Source organism: Cuculus canorus, chromosome 12, assembly GCF_017976375.1.
Source record: "Cuculus canorus isolate bCucCan1 chromosome 12, bCucCan1.pri, whole genome shotgun sequence".
NCBI lineage: Eukaryota > Metazoa > Chordata > Aves > Cuculiformes > Cuculidae > Cuculus > Cuculus canorus.
This window is the reverse complement of record NC_071412.1, coordinates 20996485-21013753: the sequence shown is the minus strand read 5'-3', so window position 1 is coordinate 21013753 and position 17269 is coordinate 20996485. Positions and strand designations below refer to the sequence as shown.

General features: G+C 38.6%; 1 protein-coding gene across 3 annotated transcripts in view; it reads right to left on the bottom strand.

Moving 5' to 3' along the window:
• Positions 1-17269, bottom strand: part of APBA2 (amyloid beta precursor protein binding family A member 2) — a 79748-nt gene that overhangs the window by 26082 nt on the left and 36397 nt on the right. For all 3 annotated transcript variants that reach the window (XM_054077145.1, XM_054077144.1, XM_054077146.1), the window contains exons 3-4: positions 10761-11768; positions 1326-1406 (exon numbers count right to left, since the gene is read on the bottom strand). In XM_054077145.1, coding sequence (XP_053933120.1) covers positions 1326-1406; positions 10761-11729 — 1050 coding nt within the window. In that variant the 5' untranslated portion in view covers positions 11730-11768. The remainder of the gene's footprint in view (positions 1-1325; positions 1407-10760; positions 11769-17269) is intronic.

Below are 17269 nucleotides of genomic sequence, written 5' to 3'. Positions count from 1 at the left end.
TTTCACAAACTAAAGTGAGTTCACATTATATTTGAACCATTATTTAGAAAAAATCAAATTTCTCTGTATAACTTTGGCACAGCCACTATTTAGCACAATGAAATGCATTACATCACAGTAATTAACCCAACGTAACTCTTACATAGTGCTGTTTACTGGAACCTCAAAGCATTTTAAGCAGATTTCTCCGCACAAAGAAGTAAGATGACTGTGGGGGGAGAGAATATGAAAATGACCTAGGAAATCATCTGTCAAATAGTGATACAAACCAGGAATTCCCAATAGTTTGTCCACTACATGAGAGTGCCTAATAATGTTATCCCAAATCTCCAATAACAATGAATCTCCATTTAACAATATTTTACAAACCATAATTCTGAATCAGTGAATAAGAGGAACTGTCTCTGATTGCACGGTACGTAGCACTACACTTAATCTCAGCAGGGGCCGCAACAGTGCTCTTTTTATGCTACTGTCTCTATCTTCAGTAACCAGATACAATCCTTCCATTTGCTTGACTTTTGCCAGCCTCCTCAGAAATTCCCGTTTCCAGGAAAGAAAGAGGCTGATTTCTCCATTATGGAAAAAGGCTTTAGCAATGTATCTCTTCATTACTGTAACAGGCTACAGGCTAAATATGTTATATGTTTTTCAGATAACAGACTTCTGCTTTTAAGTCTGAATTTCATTTCATTGTGTCTAGCCTCAAGCGTAACTTCATTCCGCATTCTTAGATGTCATCTTTGCTCCAGACTTCAGTGGCAAGGGCAGGTCTGCCTATCACTGCATCTTTTTCACAGCTGACTGAGCCAGGACACGTCTTACTATAGAGGCCACTCAAAAAAGACGTGAACCATTTCAGCCCCCAGCACTGAATGATGTGTTTGATATTAGGGGTTATTTAAATAGAATTATTCCTGTGGGAATTAAGCAGTCCTTTGGTTTCACAGACTGGTTTGGGGGAGGGGTGTGTGTGTGAGGCAGAAGCCCATTTCCTTTTGATGCTACTTTTACTCTCCAGTAATCCAAAAAGATAATTTCTGAAGTGTTCTACCTATTTGTCATCAGAAAACTTCAAGCTTGAGCACATGCCATGGGACAGTTACATAAAATGAATGTGGCAGCAACACATTCATGGGTATAGTTCAAAGATTTTTGGAATATGCAGATGTGACACTAATATTGCCAGTTCAGGAAAAGAAACAGACTGCAAGTATGTATGTGTGAGAGGGAGAAAGATGACAATTCAGTCCCGCCTTTCCCTCGTGGAAGCCTGACCACAGGAATATAGGCAGCAGAAGAGCCTTGCAGCTGAAGGTACCCACCTCAGGTGTGTTATTGTTGTCAACTGGTCCGTTGAGGTCTGAACGCTGTTGCTTCCTTGGCTGCTCTAAACCATTGCACATCTGTAAGAAAAAACAGGATTTCAAATCCTTTTGTCTTCTCAAAAGCTTCAAAGCAAAACAGACATTTCAGTGGAAGCCCATTGTACAAAAGACAATTTTCAGCAGATTAAATTACATTCAGAAAATTGTAATAAAAATTAAAAAAACCTTAACATATGAAACTGTATTTACCATGTTCTCCGTGCAGTCATTTGCATGAAGCTGTTCTGTGTAGATGGAGGTATTTATGTGCAATAAATGTTCATTACTGAAATATCATGACATGATATAATAGCTGGAATTTCCTATTGTAATTTAGCAAATATGAAAGTCACATAGAAATGTTGAGCTTTTTAATTATAAGAAAATATCTACTTTGATGTAAATAATAAGACACATCAATTATCATTAAGTAGCAGTTATACTACTGATTTAAATTTAAACTAAATTATTTGTTCAGATTGTTCAAAAACCAAAGTCAGAATGATGAAATGTATTTATGCTCAATACTCAATAAATTCAAAGCAGTCCTAACAGCCATCTCTGATCTGAAAAACAGAATCCTGGCACTGAATATAGGAGTCTCTATTCAAGAAAGGTACCTCATGGCATCTCCCTCCTTTTGAGCCACACAAATCTGCGGGATACTGGCAGCACAGTCCAGGCTGCTGAAGAAATGTAAGAAGGAAAATACAAAAACTTACATAAGGAAAATACTGTGTCTTTTAAACCATGGAACTCTCTTTTTCTTCTAAATTCAATATTCTCAGGGGCAGAACTCTTCTGCCGACCTGACAGAGGTCGCAGAACACCAGCACCTGGCACAGGGAGCACACGTGTCCCACGCGTGTCAAGAAAGTGAAGTTTTCATGATGCAGAGTTTCAGTGTTAGAAATGTGGAAAAAACCAAAGTGATTTCTGGAATAAATTTTTATAGTTTAGGATAATTTCACTTTCTTTTTTTCCTCAGCTACCCCACGATGTATTAGAAAAAAGAGTGCCTAAATGTTATTGTAAGGTTTCCCAAAGAAGAACCTGTATCAGCAGCTGCACAAATGGAAAACACTGAGCCAGTACTATTTCAAAGGGTCAGCCTGAATGTTACATCTGAACACAACTCCGCATCTTCTGACTTTCAAATACAACACGTAGCTGTAATCAAACAACACCTGCACGTTCACCTCTAGACAAATTATTCCCTATGAGTAATATTTAGCCAGTTGAATGAAATGTGCTAATGAAGCAGGCACATTACAGCTATTAACTCAGTAATGCTAATTCTCAGGTAAGACAATACACGCAAAGCAAAAATTCACCCAAGACATAAGCAGGATTTTAGGAAGGAAAAGACTCTCTGAGACGTACTCAGAGCACCAAGACTTGAGGACCAACTGACTCGTGCCCCTTCTGCACGGCTGCAGTAGCTGAGCAGATTACCGTATCCCTGCTTATAAATGCTGTTCTGTTTGAGACAAGACAAATCTAATTATATTGCCTGGCTAAGCTAATATGGAGCAATATGTGTTGATGTGCAGTGAAACATATTAATGAGGAAAACAGATATCTAGAGGGCTTTAATAAAAAAAAAAAAGCATAATAATCATGCATTATTCCCTAAAATAGTAGGATTAGATCAAGTATGCTTAAAGCAGGGAAAGTGACACGACCACAATGAAGACCTATTAAACTGTAAACAGTGACAGCAAATTATTCGCTCCATTATGTACAACAGAATATTAATACTTTCAAAGCTCTGTCAGTTCTGATTACTGCACACTTCACTGAATTGAAAATGCACCTGCGTATAAAGACAGAATTGGTTGAGTGGTTTAGCAAGTATACCCTGGATGCCGTGAACAGTATTGAAACATGTCTCTGCCGCAGATCTTACAGCTCTTACTCACCTCTGGGGATCCTAATACCAATCAAGATCTTTGGTAATATTTGCATATATAATTCCATATAGTCTTAGTATAAATATGACCAAACACTTGGGTGATATTTCATTTTTTATTTATACATAGCTGTAATAATAGAGTTACTATTTTCAAGAGTTTAGGAAGCTAAACATGCCTGGCTTGTTTATTGTTTCCTAGTCATATATATATGTCATATATGTAGTATAGAAGTTGTTATTTTGTATTTGCTGGGTTCCAAAGAGAAGACTGTGCACAATATATGACGAGTTGGGATCAATCGCATCACCTCTACAAGGAGTATAATAAATATATTTTACTTAGTATTTGCCATCTGTACATGAAAGCTTATTTTCTCCCCCCAGTGTCTTTAGGAGCCCCAATCTAACTGGGCAGAATGTCAGGTAAAAAGAACGTCTCCATTTCTTGCACACACATCTGTGCACACAGTACATTCCACCTCTGGCTGATCTAGTAACACTTTACTCTTTAAAAGTATTGTGATGTGGCGTGGAGGGTATTACTGTGAGCACCTCCTCCAAACAAAGCTGAGTGTAAATCCCATTCTTAGGATTTTCTTACATTTGGAGCATAGCACACCCTATGTTCCTTCAGCAGCACCATGAAATATTGAGTAGTCGAGCCTGAGGCAGCAGAAAATACCATCTTTAGGCTGACAAACCAGACTCTACTTATTTGAGGTCACAAGCATCTGTGCACATCTTTCTGAAACAAGCCTGCAGCTCCACACGTGCACTGGCCTGACGGCTAATTGCCAAGCCTGGGGCCACTTGGGCTTCCCTCCTCCCACCTGTCTGGCAGGACCCCTCCCAGCCAACCAGGGCCCCTTTATAAGCAGCCCTCCCTGCAGCACAAAGCTGCTCATAGCTGGAGGTGAGGGCTGGTAGGGGCTGAGTTCTGCTATTTCCTAGCACTACTGCTCATTTACCCTATGTAAGCTGTTTAGCTTTTTCAGTCAAGATCTCATTGACACTATGGTCCTCCTCAAAGTTGCCGCTGGTGACCCTGAATGCTGCCGTGGTGCTCAGTGCTGATGAAGCATCCTCCTGCTGGAGAACATTCTGCTGGAAAACAGCAGGTTAGTCTCTTTCTTGATTCACTCAGAGGAATAATTTGTCTGAGAGTGGAATGAAAGATTGAGTTTTTACAGAATGCTCAGAGGCATAGTAAGGCTTTATTACTGTGTTTAAACATTTGAATAACAAGGCTTGTGATTTATACCTGCCAATCTCTTTACTAGCAATACTGTTCAAATACTATCAAATAATGTGTCCAGAAGCCAATGTACTACCTTATGTATTTAGAAACTCATCTTGTAGACTTCTATGACTGTGTCGTAGAAAAAGAGATGTTTTGTGGTAGGTTGACTGTATTGTTTAATCACTTGTTGCAAAAGTAAACCAACAGGTCTAATAGTCCCTTCATCCAGGTTTGTTATGTTTCTCTAGCAGGTAGCTAAATCAGATGTGTATTGATATGTTTGTCACTTAAGGACAAAACTTCCATTTCTACTGTCAACTTCTGTGGGTTTCTGAAGAAAATATATCATTGGTCCTGCTGGTATTTAAATGCTACTGTTTACAGAAACACATCAAGGTGCAGCCAAAACTTCTTTTTTAATCTTAGCCTAGTAAAAAGTCTATCATGGTGGTACTCTACCTACTAAACTACCTGACTCAACTTTTCTCGTAGATGCTGGTGATGTGTAGTGGGAAGGGCTCAGCACCTTGCTGAGCAGCTGCAGTAGTTAATGATAACACCAGTAATATGTTATTGTCAGTAGGAACAATCTGATCCAGCAGGAGATACCTAAGAGACAGAATCTGAATGAGGCAGTTCTTGATGAGCTAAAGAATTTCTGATTTTGATCACAGAAAAAAGGCCAGATTTCGCACCCTAATCTCTCACAAGGATTCTATTACTTAAGTGCTGATTTGGAGGTAGTGCTAGCACACGTCAGAAGTGAAGAGGAACATATTTGTACAAAGGAGTAGTTCTAAGTCAGTCAGCCAAGAGTATGGAACTGGTGTTATTAAAAGAGAAGGACTCACAGGAAGTGTAGAGACCTAAGCATTCTACAAAAAACTGCAATACTCTGTCAAATTTCAATAAAAGTTAAAGCAATTGCCAATTGACTTTTATTGTCTTAAGGAACCAAGAGGATTTTTATCTTTGTATATATTTACAATTTAGAACCAGTCATGATAAAAGCTTTGGAGAAATAGCTGTGTTGAATGATGCATTTTCATGTAGATGTACATTGGAGCACATGCTGCCCTCTGCTTTAAACTTCCCAGGGCAGACTCTCATTATGCATCTTTAGGTAAGAGGCATTGATTTTGCTGTCTCCTGGTGTTAGGAGTTTATTGCTAAAAAGCCAGGACTCTGCCAATCAGCGCAGACAAACTCATTTTGTTTGATGATGTTTGGGCTGTTTAGCACTTCCAGTAAGCACTTACACTTGCTAAGTTTGGGAACTATCACTTAGTAATAGCTACCTAATATCTCTGCCCACAGCTGCCTAGAACGCATGGGAGAATGCAGCAAGCTTTTTAATACTCTTTATTTACATTTGTGTTTCCACAAATTCTATCAGATACATCCCATAATACTCAGACTGAATTCCAGGGGAGTTTGCATGAGCCTGTTTGGTTAGGTGCTTGAATGTATGCCAGTGATATGAATGTACGATGGAGAAATGCGAAGCAATAGCATTCACGTCTCACAGGCAGCATCTTTAAACAGTAGACCTCTCTGAGGTCCTGCTTCTTAACGGTCATAATGGCAAATGCCTGGGTTTTAGGGTGTAGGTGAAGGCAGGGTGTTAGAACTGTTAAAAACTTCATCTTTTGTTGTTAGTAAATAGACATGTTTAAATAAGGTAGGAGAGAATAATTCGGGAGTCTGCAGACTGAAATCTAATTAGAAGACATGAACAAAGGACTGATTAGATGGTCAGTGCTCAAGCGCTGAGTTCCTAGTCATTCTAAGTCCCTACTTGTCAGAAGTAGCTCTCGGGCCAAAACAATGCCAGTATTTCATAAAAGTATGATTCCAGTTGGGATGAAAAGAGTAAACTCTGCTGCATATGATGTTCAAGAGAGGAGCATCTCAATTTTTAATTAAGTCTCATTAGTGCAAAACACATCTGCTGTTGGTATTATTTCGGCTGCTGTCCAATGTTTTGCTGTTTTTTTTCTTGACTACTTCTACTGTTCTTTAATTATGCTACTTGACTACATAGTAAAATAATAGGCAAAGCCATCGTACTTTGTAGATGTCCTGTGGGTTTAACAGTAGAAACTAAAGCTCCAAATGCTGTCAGCAGCAGGATGGGCCTGGGGCTGCCCCACACCACACTGCTTTGTGGGAGGGAAGCAGGTCAGGACACATTGCTATGAACTCATCTGGAGACAAGCTTTCTCTGGTTCAAACTTTGGTTTACACCAGGCCCTCGTTCATATTATTTGGTACAAGCACTCATCTGCAACAGGAGACTACTCATCTTTTACCCAGTAAACCAGCTGCTAACTCATGAGGGTGCCAAACCAACAATATTCTGGCTAAACTTGACGCTATGCAAATGTAATACAATTCCAAAAAGAAAACATTCAAGTCAAAGGCAACTACAGTTGCACAGGAACACCACATCAATTTAAAATTTCTGGCCATACTGTATGCCAGTAACAGCTGAATGAGCCATTCAGTTCCTTTTCTTCCTTACTCTACCCAAAGATATACCCAAGTTAGCTAATTCATGTTCATTTTACAATAAAAACTGTGATAATTCAGGAGAATTGTATCAGCAGGGTATCTGACCATATTTGACTTCTCAGCATGAAGCTGAAATATATAAAATGAAATTATAAGCAGAAAAGAAAATTTCTTCATGTGTTGGATACATTAACAATTGTCTCGGTCTGAGATGACTAAGATGTCAAACAGGGGTGGGGGAAACTCCTAGCTTGAGAAAATTGTTACGTTTGTCATAAAATGCCAAAAATATTCCATTTTGACTTCACAGATGTAATGCCTTTCTAATCTAAGCATGGAAAACCTGCAAGAAAGAGCTGTGCAAATCAATGAGTTAGAACAAATACACACTCTAGATGTATGCTAGGTTTCCCTCGGGCTTCTCTAGCGCACATCCTCTTCTGCACTTCCCTGGAGGTATTTACAAATGAAGGCACATACAAGCAAGCTCATATATCCCCAAAGTTTTCAAGGGTGAGCATGTACATTCAAAGACTGGAGCTTTACCCATGCTGAAAGTAAAGCAAGATGCCTACTTTGTTTTCCATTCCCTGTAGATTGTTGGGCTCTTTCTTAGAAGTGAATACTGTTCTTTGGTGATTAATTGCTGGAAGCAAACTTAGCAATTAGAACCCTTAAAATTGTCTACTGGTTATTTAACATTTTGTATGCAAGATAATTGCTAGTGTTTATCATGGCCTAAGAATTAATAGCTATATATTTTTAAAGGTATGTAAAAATGTATTGTGTATCAGTAACTGTTAACTAGGCTGAAGTTTTAAGCAGCAGTGTTACCACAATGGGAGGCAAGAAAGGAGGAGAAGAGCAGAAACATGTAAAAAAGCTAAGGACAACATAGGATGTGCGTAAAACACAAAATGCACACTCCTCTTTGCTGGTTTAGGAAAACAGACATACGCATAGTCTCTTGGTTTAACTTAAACCCATTCAAATCCATATTTACTTAAAGAATTGGGGCAAAATAGCATACCATATGCAATATGTATGCTTCTATGTCATCCCCCTCACCAGGGTATTTTGTACTGTGTGATGCAGACTTAATAACTGAAATCTTCTAGCAAGATGACAAAAACAAGGATCTTTCAAGTAAATTCTCTGCGAACTCCGTTAGGCATGCAAATCTACTGACAGCGGCCTTGGGTTTTCCTCCTTTCACTATGTAAGAGCTTTAATTATTGTAATTAAAATAATGACTATCTCAGTTTTCTAAATGAAACACAGGTTCATTTAGTCAGTACAATAATTGCATCCATTTGTCAGACATTTTATAGTAAATATTAAAATAACTGAGTGTCCCAGAAGAAAAAACAAAAAATCCTCTGCGCTTCATCTAAATTATTTGAGGCGTAATATCCATGTTAAAAGTCCAGCCATACCTCGTGTTAAGGACACATAAGGACCTATTAAGAACAAAACCCACTTTGCAGAAACGAATATTGTAGTCTTATTTTAGTGCTCTCACAACAAGCCTCATTTTTAGATAAAGCTGAGGATAAGGAACCTGCAGTAGGCCAACAGAACACAGCAAAATAAATGTTATTGTTATGATAAACACATTCAAGTAATACTTGCCAAAGATGATTTAACTTGCTTTTTATTCTTTCTTTTCTGTCCCCAGGGTGGGGGGGGAGGAGAATGTTCTCATGTCTCCATTTGTCTCTATATCTCTGTAAGAAATGTTGCTTTACAACTTTATGCCTTGGAGGTCCACGTGCTCTCCTCTTCAATGAAGGTGCCCAGTTTCCAGTCTTACAAATTAAATGCATATCCTGTCACCCAGTTTGTTTTATCCCTTTATGCTGCATCAAAATGGATACCTGTACTTCTGTACCTCTGGCTAAGAAACTCCTTTCTCCCTTCGTATCTGAAGGAATTAAGTAGTCTATTGTTTAATGCTCTATCCATTAGACAATAGCTTGTGGGTTTTATGAATAGGGATTGTAGAAACTCAGTGGCTACCTGCCAGCCTGTGGCTACCTATCACAGCAGCACTTCCTCCATCAGTAAAAAAGATTAAGGCATTGGCCCAAGACTGACTGAAAATAAATAAGTTCAGACAGGCAACTCAGACACTTGGGTCCCTCTGTTTATTTTCACACCTTCTATTCTATACTCAGGATATCTATTGATATCCTGGTGTTACAAAAACCCCAGTTAATAGTCCGGCAAGAATAAAAGACAAAATGCAATTCAGCTCAGCCTCTGCTAAATAAACACTTAAAGAGTACAAATGCTGAAATGAAGGTCTAGTTTGAATTCTAGTTTGAGTTAGCAATCATTCGGGGGAAACACCCCAATGATTTCTTATTCAAGCACATAGAATTCACTGATTTTTCTTATCAAGAGCTCCTCTTCTCTTTTGTTCTGCAAATACTTACCACACTTAGAAGCAGCAATGCTTCCAGTAGCAGCTACTGATGTACTGCACTGGAAAGACCTGGTTCATCATTAGTTTAAACACAGTAACTAGTCTTCTCTACTTGTAGCCTACATCTCATAACTAATCAAACCACAGAAGATCATCAAGCGTAGGCACACAAGCTAAAACATTTATGCTGGCAGTAAGGCACTGAATATAGTGTTACACAATTTTATTCTAGTTACACAGCTGAAAATAGAATGTAGAAATTAATATTAAAAACTCATGGCAGATATGGGCACTTAACTATTCAGCTATTATGATTTTCTAGATTTGATAAAGCTGAAACAGGAAACCTAGACCTCTGAAGTTTAATAAAGCATTTTAATTAAAGATAAGGTAAAAGAATTCACTTATCCTTACTAGTTTGTTATCTAAATAGATGTTATGTTTAGCTCTTTTGGGTAGATATCCCCTCACTGTAGAGGATATCTAATAAGCAGCCACATATAACTTCAGAGATGCAAAGCCAAAGCTTTAAACAGACTTTAGAGCAAAGGGAATTAGAAATGTCTCTCAAATTGAATGTGCTTACTTCTTTTATAGAAACCTTAAAAAGGCAGAAATCCTCACACCTCTGTTCCTCTAAAAACCTTGAGCTTCATTCCCAGATTCTTTTTTCTGGAACTCAACGTTAGAACAGAAGAAGATTATGCATGGTTTAATATCTACACTATTCTTGTGGTAAAACTGCTTAACAGCATTTTTGCTACAACTAAAGCTCCCATTTCTTCCTTCTTGCCAAGGTCAAGATACGCCGAGCTAGTACAGAACCACAGCAATATGCAGGCACTTCTTGTGGCTCTTTTTAACATGTACAGAACCTTGCCTTGGCATATGTTCTATTGAAAACAAAATAAATTAATCGCCCCCTAAGGCAATGGAACAAGAGCCCTTCATGGAAAGAAACCTTCCAACTATTTCAATGCCGACCCCAGTTTTAAGTTTATATAGTGTGTTACTGCACAATAAAAATAACACGAATAGTTTTGCCCCATGCATCTGGAATACCTTGTCCTACTCTGAATTTTCTGTTCTGTTCCTTTTTTTTTTTCTCTTTACTACTTGTTTACCTAAACTGACTACATTCAGCACCTCTTTCCAAACACAAAATGAGATAGTGTAGCTGCGAACACAATACAGAGTAAAAAAAGCAAAAATATTGCTCTCTAATTCTGTTTGGAATAACTGACATCGCATTCACCTAATGCCTCTGACAGTCCGGTTAAACAGAGAATCTCATACCTGCTCCTGTGGCCACTTCTGTCTGTCCTCTGGTGTTCTTGACTTTGCTTTAAAACCTCGAGGCACATCTCCACTGTGTTTAGAGGCAGATGGGATATTCAGTGACTTTGGCCTCCCCTCATGCCTGTTAACAGTGTGAACAGCTTCTCCCTTTGAACAAGTCTCTTTATAGTCATGTGCCATATTTTCAGTCCCACTATGCTCTGGACTCATTTCTGTTGTACTGTTGATACTGCTCATGCTCATACTCATTTTGATTTCTGCAACAATCTGGTCAATGTCCTCTTCCTGCTCTTCCAGTTCTGCATCCTCTTTTCTAGAATGGTACGGTGATATTCCCTGTGAGTTTCCATTAGCCTCTGCTGTGTAATAGTCCGGATAGTCACCTTCACTTTGACAATACTGTATGTTTTCCTCTTGGTCTTGAATCTCCAAAGATGACACTTCATCCTCCAAAATTTGAACACCATTATCTTGACCTTCCTGCCACTCTTGCCTGTCCGTCACCTCACTTTCACTCTGGTGCTGAATTTTACCTTCAGCCCATTCTTCTACAGCTTCCTGACATTCATCTGTTTCAACGTGGTGTGCCTCATGGGGAGCATACTCCTCCCCGTTGCAGTCCATTCCTTCCAGGTAACTGTCATCCTCTGGACAGTACCTAATGTAGTATGTGATCCCCTCCTCTTCTTCTGGCAATCCTTCATCATAGTCCTCCTCCTCAGAGGTGTTATTCACATAATCGGAGCTGGAGTCCCCATCTCCACTATGATCATTGCACTCATGTTCCACAGGTGTAGGACTACCTTGTCTGATGGTTGCTAGTTCTGCCTCCTTAGCTGCATAATCTTCAATAGGAAGGTCACTGTCTTCATTTTCAGGCTCCCTGTTGTGAGATGAAGTAGGGCAAGCTCGCGCTCTGTGATCCAGCATGCTGGCTGTAGTGCTCTGACGCTTCCTGTTTGCCATAGCCAACTCCTTTATATGACAATCATTTCTAAGCAATTACTGTAGGGAAGATGGAAAAACACACATTCAGGTAAGGGCACTGCTAGAGTTCAGTGATGTTACTAGGAAACAAACATATTTTATTAAATAGAAACTACGTAGATATTTAAAGCAGACTAACAGACAGCTAACTTTTAAAATACCTGTATTATGGACCCATGAAATTAACTGGATCCTGAATAAATAAGCAGAGATTACATGAAAATTCACTGGATGCTAGATACATCTCAAACAGTCCATGTCACAGAAAGCCATTCGTATGAAAAATAGTCAAAGCAAAGAAAATGGCTAATTCTAGACAGGCCTAACAACCATGATCTGCTGTGTTTTGGATAGAGGAAACAAAGTACCTTGAGTATATGTCTCCCTGTGACTTTCATTGTTGCATGTTTATAAGCTTGAACTGCACAGTAACTTAATCAGTGTGAACTGAGCCCAGACAGACTTCTGCAATGAACCACAGAACTGCAAGCTGTACTATATGCACATAACTAAGGTATGTCAGCCCATCTTGACATAAGTTTCCAAAGTCTTGTGTCCATACATAGAGCTACGAAATTAGCGTGGAGCTAGAGGATTACAGGAAGTGTACAGAGATAAATTTATCAAAACTTATGCATTAGGAATTTATAAAAAACATTCTGTCACTGTAACCTAAAGCTTCAGATACCTGTGCAGAATTTCTGACACCACAAAGAAAACCCCAGACTTTGTGACACACCAGATTGCTGAATTTATCTATGGATTATTGCAATGACACCACATGGCATATCTAAGCTCTCCCTGAAACAGGGATTCTAGATTCAGGGATACAAAGCAGAGATGAATGTTTGTCACAGGAGGAGATGTAAAAGGAACCCAGTATGTGAAGCTCTTTTAGTTATTGATACCTTGCAGAACTACTCCTGACAGAAACTTTGAAATAAATAATGTATCTGAAGTGAAGTTTTAAATATGAAAATCAGAAAAGGCCAAACTTTCCCAGTCATTATTTACACCTTCATTACAGAAGAACTAGCAGACTTACAAGACTTTCTCAGTATGATCTGTATACCCACTATGATCTCTTTTGAGAGAATTGATAAACTCAATTCCAACTTTGGAGTCAATGATAAGAAACTCAGAATATCAAGCCATCTGTCCACTAGTGTTGTCTCTGATTTAGTTAGCTCTATTTACTGCAAAGTAAGGATGTTTCTGTACTGTGGATGCAGTACAATAAACAAAACTTTATTTACTGGATTAAAATGGCAATCTAGTTGAAACACAGCAATGCTCTGCAAAGGCTGCAAAAAAAAGTACATGTGAGATAAACAGCTTGTATGACCAGAGCAGGAATGGGTAAGCACAGCCATACACAAAAATGTCTAAAACTAGTTAAGGCAGACTGCTAAAAAAATTTTTTTGAATGGCAATGCAAGAAAGAACTACAGTTACTTCTTGTCAAGGACAGAACACATTAGTAATGCTTAGGGAAAGAGCTATTCTAGTCTACTAGAAGACTGGAAATGTTCTCCATATGAATACTTAAGAAATCTACAGTGCAGTAGACGCTGCACAAAGTCCCCATAGCATAGCTGAAGATAAAGAAGCACAAAGCAGGTAACACAAGCACAGCTACTCATGATTCAGGTTTTCCTAAAGCAGATGGAGAATGAGAATCCTTTTTTAGCCAGACAGTGTAATCAAGTTTTTCCACCCGCACTTAAGAATCTTTGTTTAATATCCAGGCTTTGGAACTACCTTAAGTGGTATCAGTGCAGTGATCCTCTTTTGCAAATTCCAGTTGAACATTCACAGGTGTTACTTACGTGCAATGAAATCTGCTGGATGCTAGATACAACTATAACTGCAGTCGCAGGAAGCCATTCGTATGCATTCCGAGAACCCAAAGCCAGTGACTAGACAGGGCAAGAGCATGGGAAGGGAGGGACAGCTGAGGCAGAGCAGCTGTGGGGAATTGCCCAGGTCAGGGGCTCTGAGGGGCTCAGGTAACGGTGAGCAGCTGGGCAGCACAGCTGACGGCAGCTGCAGCTCTGCCCAACAGCAGCATGGGAAGCACAATAAAGGCAGTGAACATTTTTGGCCTATTCTTGTGGCTGCCCTGCTCCAAGAGACCAGTTTTAAATAATGAGAAAGTATCCCTCCTGTCTCACCTGCATGCAAATGCTCCACCCATAGCTATGCAGAGGCTTCAACTTTAAAATTTATTTAATAATATAATTTTTAGTATTTGGCCCCTAAAGTAGATGCAAGTACCTCTTTAGTAATAAAACCAAATTATTCCACCTGAAGCGTCTGTTGATATAAGGAATTCTTCCTGTGTCTACAACAACTCAGTGTTTTGAAACAGACTGAACAATGACTGGAAGGTGTACTGTGCAGTCACAAGTGTTGTACGAGACTGAGATAACATTTATTTTGGATGGAATATGGAAGAAATGTTAAACCACCGTGGCAACTTCCTAAAGGAGCCTTTAAAGCCACCAAACCTATATAGTGACTAGTGATCAGGGGTATAGGTGAAAGGCGAGACAGGATTTGAGGTGAGGGATTAGCACTTTTCACAAGATGTATAAATCCCAAATTTCCATGTTGTTAGAGAAGATGTTATAGTGCAAAAAGTCTTCACCATTATAAGAAATACAAAATGCATCGGTTGCATGAGATTGTTTTCCACGAGAATACAAATCTAAGCTGTACATCTGACTGTTTCTTTTCAGTAGATATGACATATCCCTTGAACTGAGTTCCAGATTCCTGATCATACTAAACTAGACCCAAGATGACTGTCAGCTACAATGAAAAGAGGTTTTATTGAACCTGACATGCAATAAGAAAGGAAAGAAAATTGATTATATTAAAGCTGTTAGAGCAAGCTTTCCACTCTGTTGCTATTACATAAATATAAAAGAAATTCATAAGTGTTAACTAAATAGGTTTGCACACATGCAAGAATAATTTTAGCTCATCACAACTTAGAAACCTTTAACTTTGAAAATTGGGTGTGAGACACCCAATTCCCATTTTCTTCAGATGGAAATAAAACTTCCCCAATAGGTCATGCATGTGATACAACAAATACACAAGTAGGTATCTCTTATATACACAGATAGAGGTACTAATGTCTGCTGAGGTACATGTAGTAAATTTGTAACTTGAACTTCTTCAGTCCCTGACCCCGGTAGGAAGAAGACTAGGAAACTCTAGAGAAGTTATGGGGCTATTGCAATCTTAAAGTAATTTGGGAAGTTGCATTAGTTCATCAGAGAAATGATACTTTTCTGTTTAAGGAATGCCAAGACAGTAATGCCCCCAACAGTCAGGGAGAATACCTGCCCTCACACCAAATTATATCTCTGCGAATACCTCAGCATAATAGAGGCACAATTCTTTTCTTAAAAAGTTGTGGTCTTGCCATTTAAGTTACTTTTTAAGTTATTTAAGTTACCATTTAAGTACTTTTGAGTACTTATATAACAGAATGCATTGTTAGTGTTAGTTAGTTCAACCTCATTATTAAATATACATAATAAAAATCTTCCATTTGGTTTGAAAAAGAATAGGAGAGAATAGGTGACTTTAAATGAAAGCTGGAGATTCGCAAAACATTTCAAACCGTACCATTTAAGAACAATAAGCCAAACATTCTTGACCTTACTCCAAGAGCATCCATTCAATGAATGGTCAGCTGGCTGGAGGTGGGGGGGGTTGAATATTAGACTGTCAATTTGCAGTAGCTGTGGCGGTAGGTCATTGGCAAAGCCTCATTTGTGAAAGAAAACGGAGATGCTTAACTTTCTAATAACTCGGGGTTTAACTATAAGGTTAGTTCCCAACCATTTACACTCAAATTCTACAGCTTCTTGATTCTCAGTGTATAACTAGTCTTCAAAAAGACTTCTTATCACTGTTAACCTTGAAGTCCTGTGAATAGTTTTAGGGGCACTCGGTTAACCTTATTATAGGAAAAAGAAGAAAACTAAGTTTTCTTTAAAAGGTTGCAGGAAAGAATTGACAGCATCATTTTAATGAGTCAAACCTCAAAAGAAACTGGATTTGCAGGAATTAACAATTAATACATTTCCCATAAGCAGTATGTACTAAGACATAAAAATTAGATATAGATATTGTTAGTAGTCCGTGGACTTGTAATATTAGCTATTCTTCCAACAGGTGAGCTGGAAATGGGTATCTTTGGTCAAAAATGAATGGTTAGCTACAGTCTAGGAAAAAAAAAGGGAGGAGATACACGAATACCTTTTACAAGTTTAGCAATACACTCAAGAACAGATAGCACAGAGTATGATTTGCAGTGAACCTACAGAAGGGTAGTCTGGAGAACTCATGAAGTTCTTCCCAGTGATGAAACCTCTAAAATCTTGCTGAAAGCCATTAACACACTCCCCATTCAATTAGCATAAGAGGATTAGGTTGCATTTTTCTCCTGTTAGCAGAACCTTCTTTTTCAAACTCATAAATACTTGCACTGCTGGCAGATTTAGTACATAAATAAAAAAAAAAAACCTCTTGAAATAATAAAATAAGGATAAAGACTATTGCGTTAATTCTTTTCAAGATAAAATAGCCTCCCTTTGTTTAGCGGAATCTGCAAGTTGCAAGGTTAAATTATGGGATATTTTACAAAATAAAGATTTAATAACAATAGTAGATAATGAAGATAATCAGAGGTTTTGTTAGCAGTGAATTATATCATGGGGATTTTGCATTTCCAACCTCTGAAAAAATATCTGTAGCTTGCAGCTGGCTGTGTTTCAGCACACCACCCTGTAGTGGATGATCACCTCATTTGAAAAGCAAGATTAGAAAGATTTTTCTCTCTGTCTCTAAGGCATAAATTGCACATCAGTAAAATCCTCTCCAATTTATAACTGGAAAGAAGATAAATACTCTGTCAATCACTTTAGTAGACACTCAGGATGGTTTGAAACCTTTACAACCACCAGCTTTCCCACTAGATATTGGCAGAAAATTTGTATATATATAAATCTTATGAAAATAAAACTTCTCCTAAGCAAGGATTTTGAATGTAAAATTATTTAGATGTGCTCTGAATAATACTGTTATAGCACAGCAGGTTTACATATAAATCGTTACCGCAAACAAAGCACCAAACACAAGGCATAAAACTGTTATTTGGTATTAGAATTGGAGACGCTCGGTGACCTGACATACGTACTGCTGTGCTGGATGCTATGTGAGCACACGAGGGATGTGTACTCTAAACTAAGAAGCCTGCAACTTAAATGGATATTGACAAATGAATTATTGTTACCTTCTGTTGTCAGCCCTCCGTTCCCCGTGGCCACAGGGACCAGGACGTGCTGCATACAGGGAAAATAAATGATACTTTAGCGTCTGTACTGGAACTGATCTCCACTAAGCCACAGCAGGTCCAGCAGGGCCACCTCTAAGGCCAAATTATTAAATGCTGCACTCGCTGCTTTTGAGCAGGTTCAAGAAACGGCGTGCACAGCAGA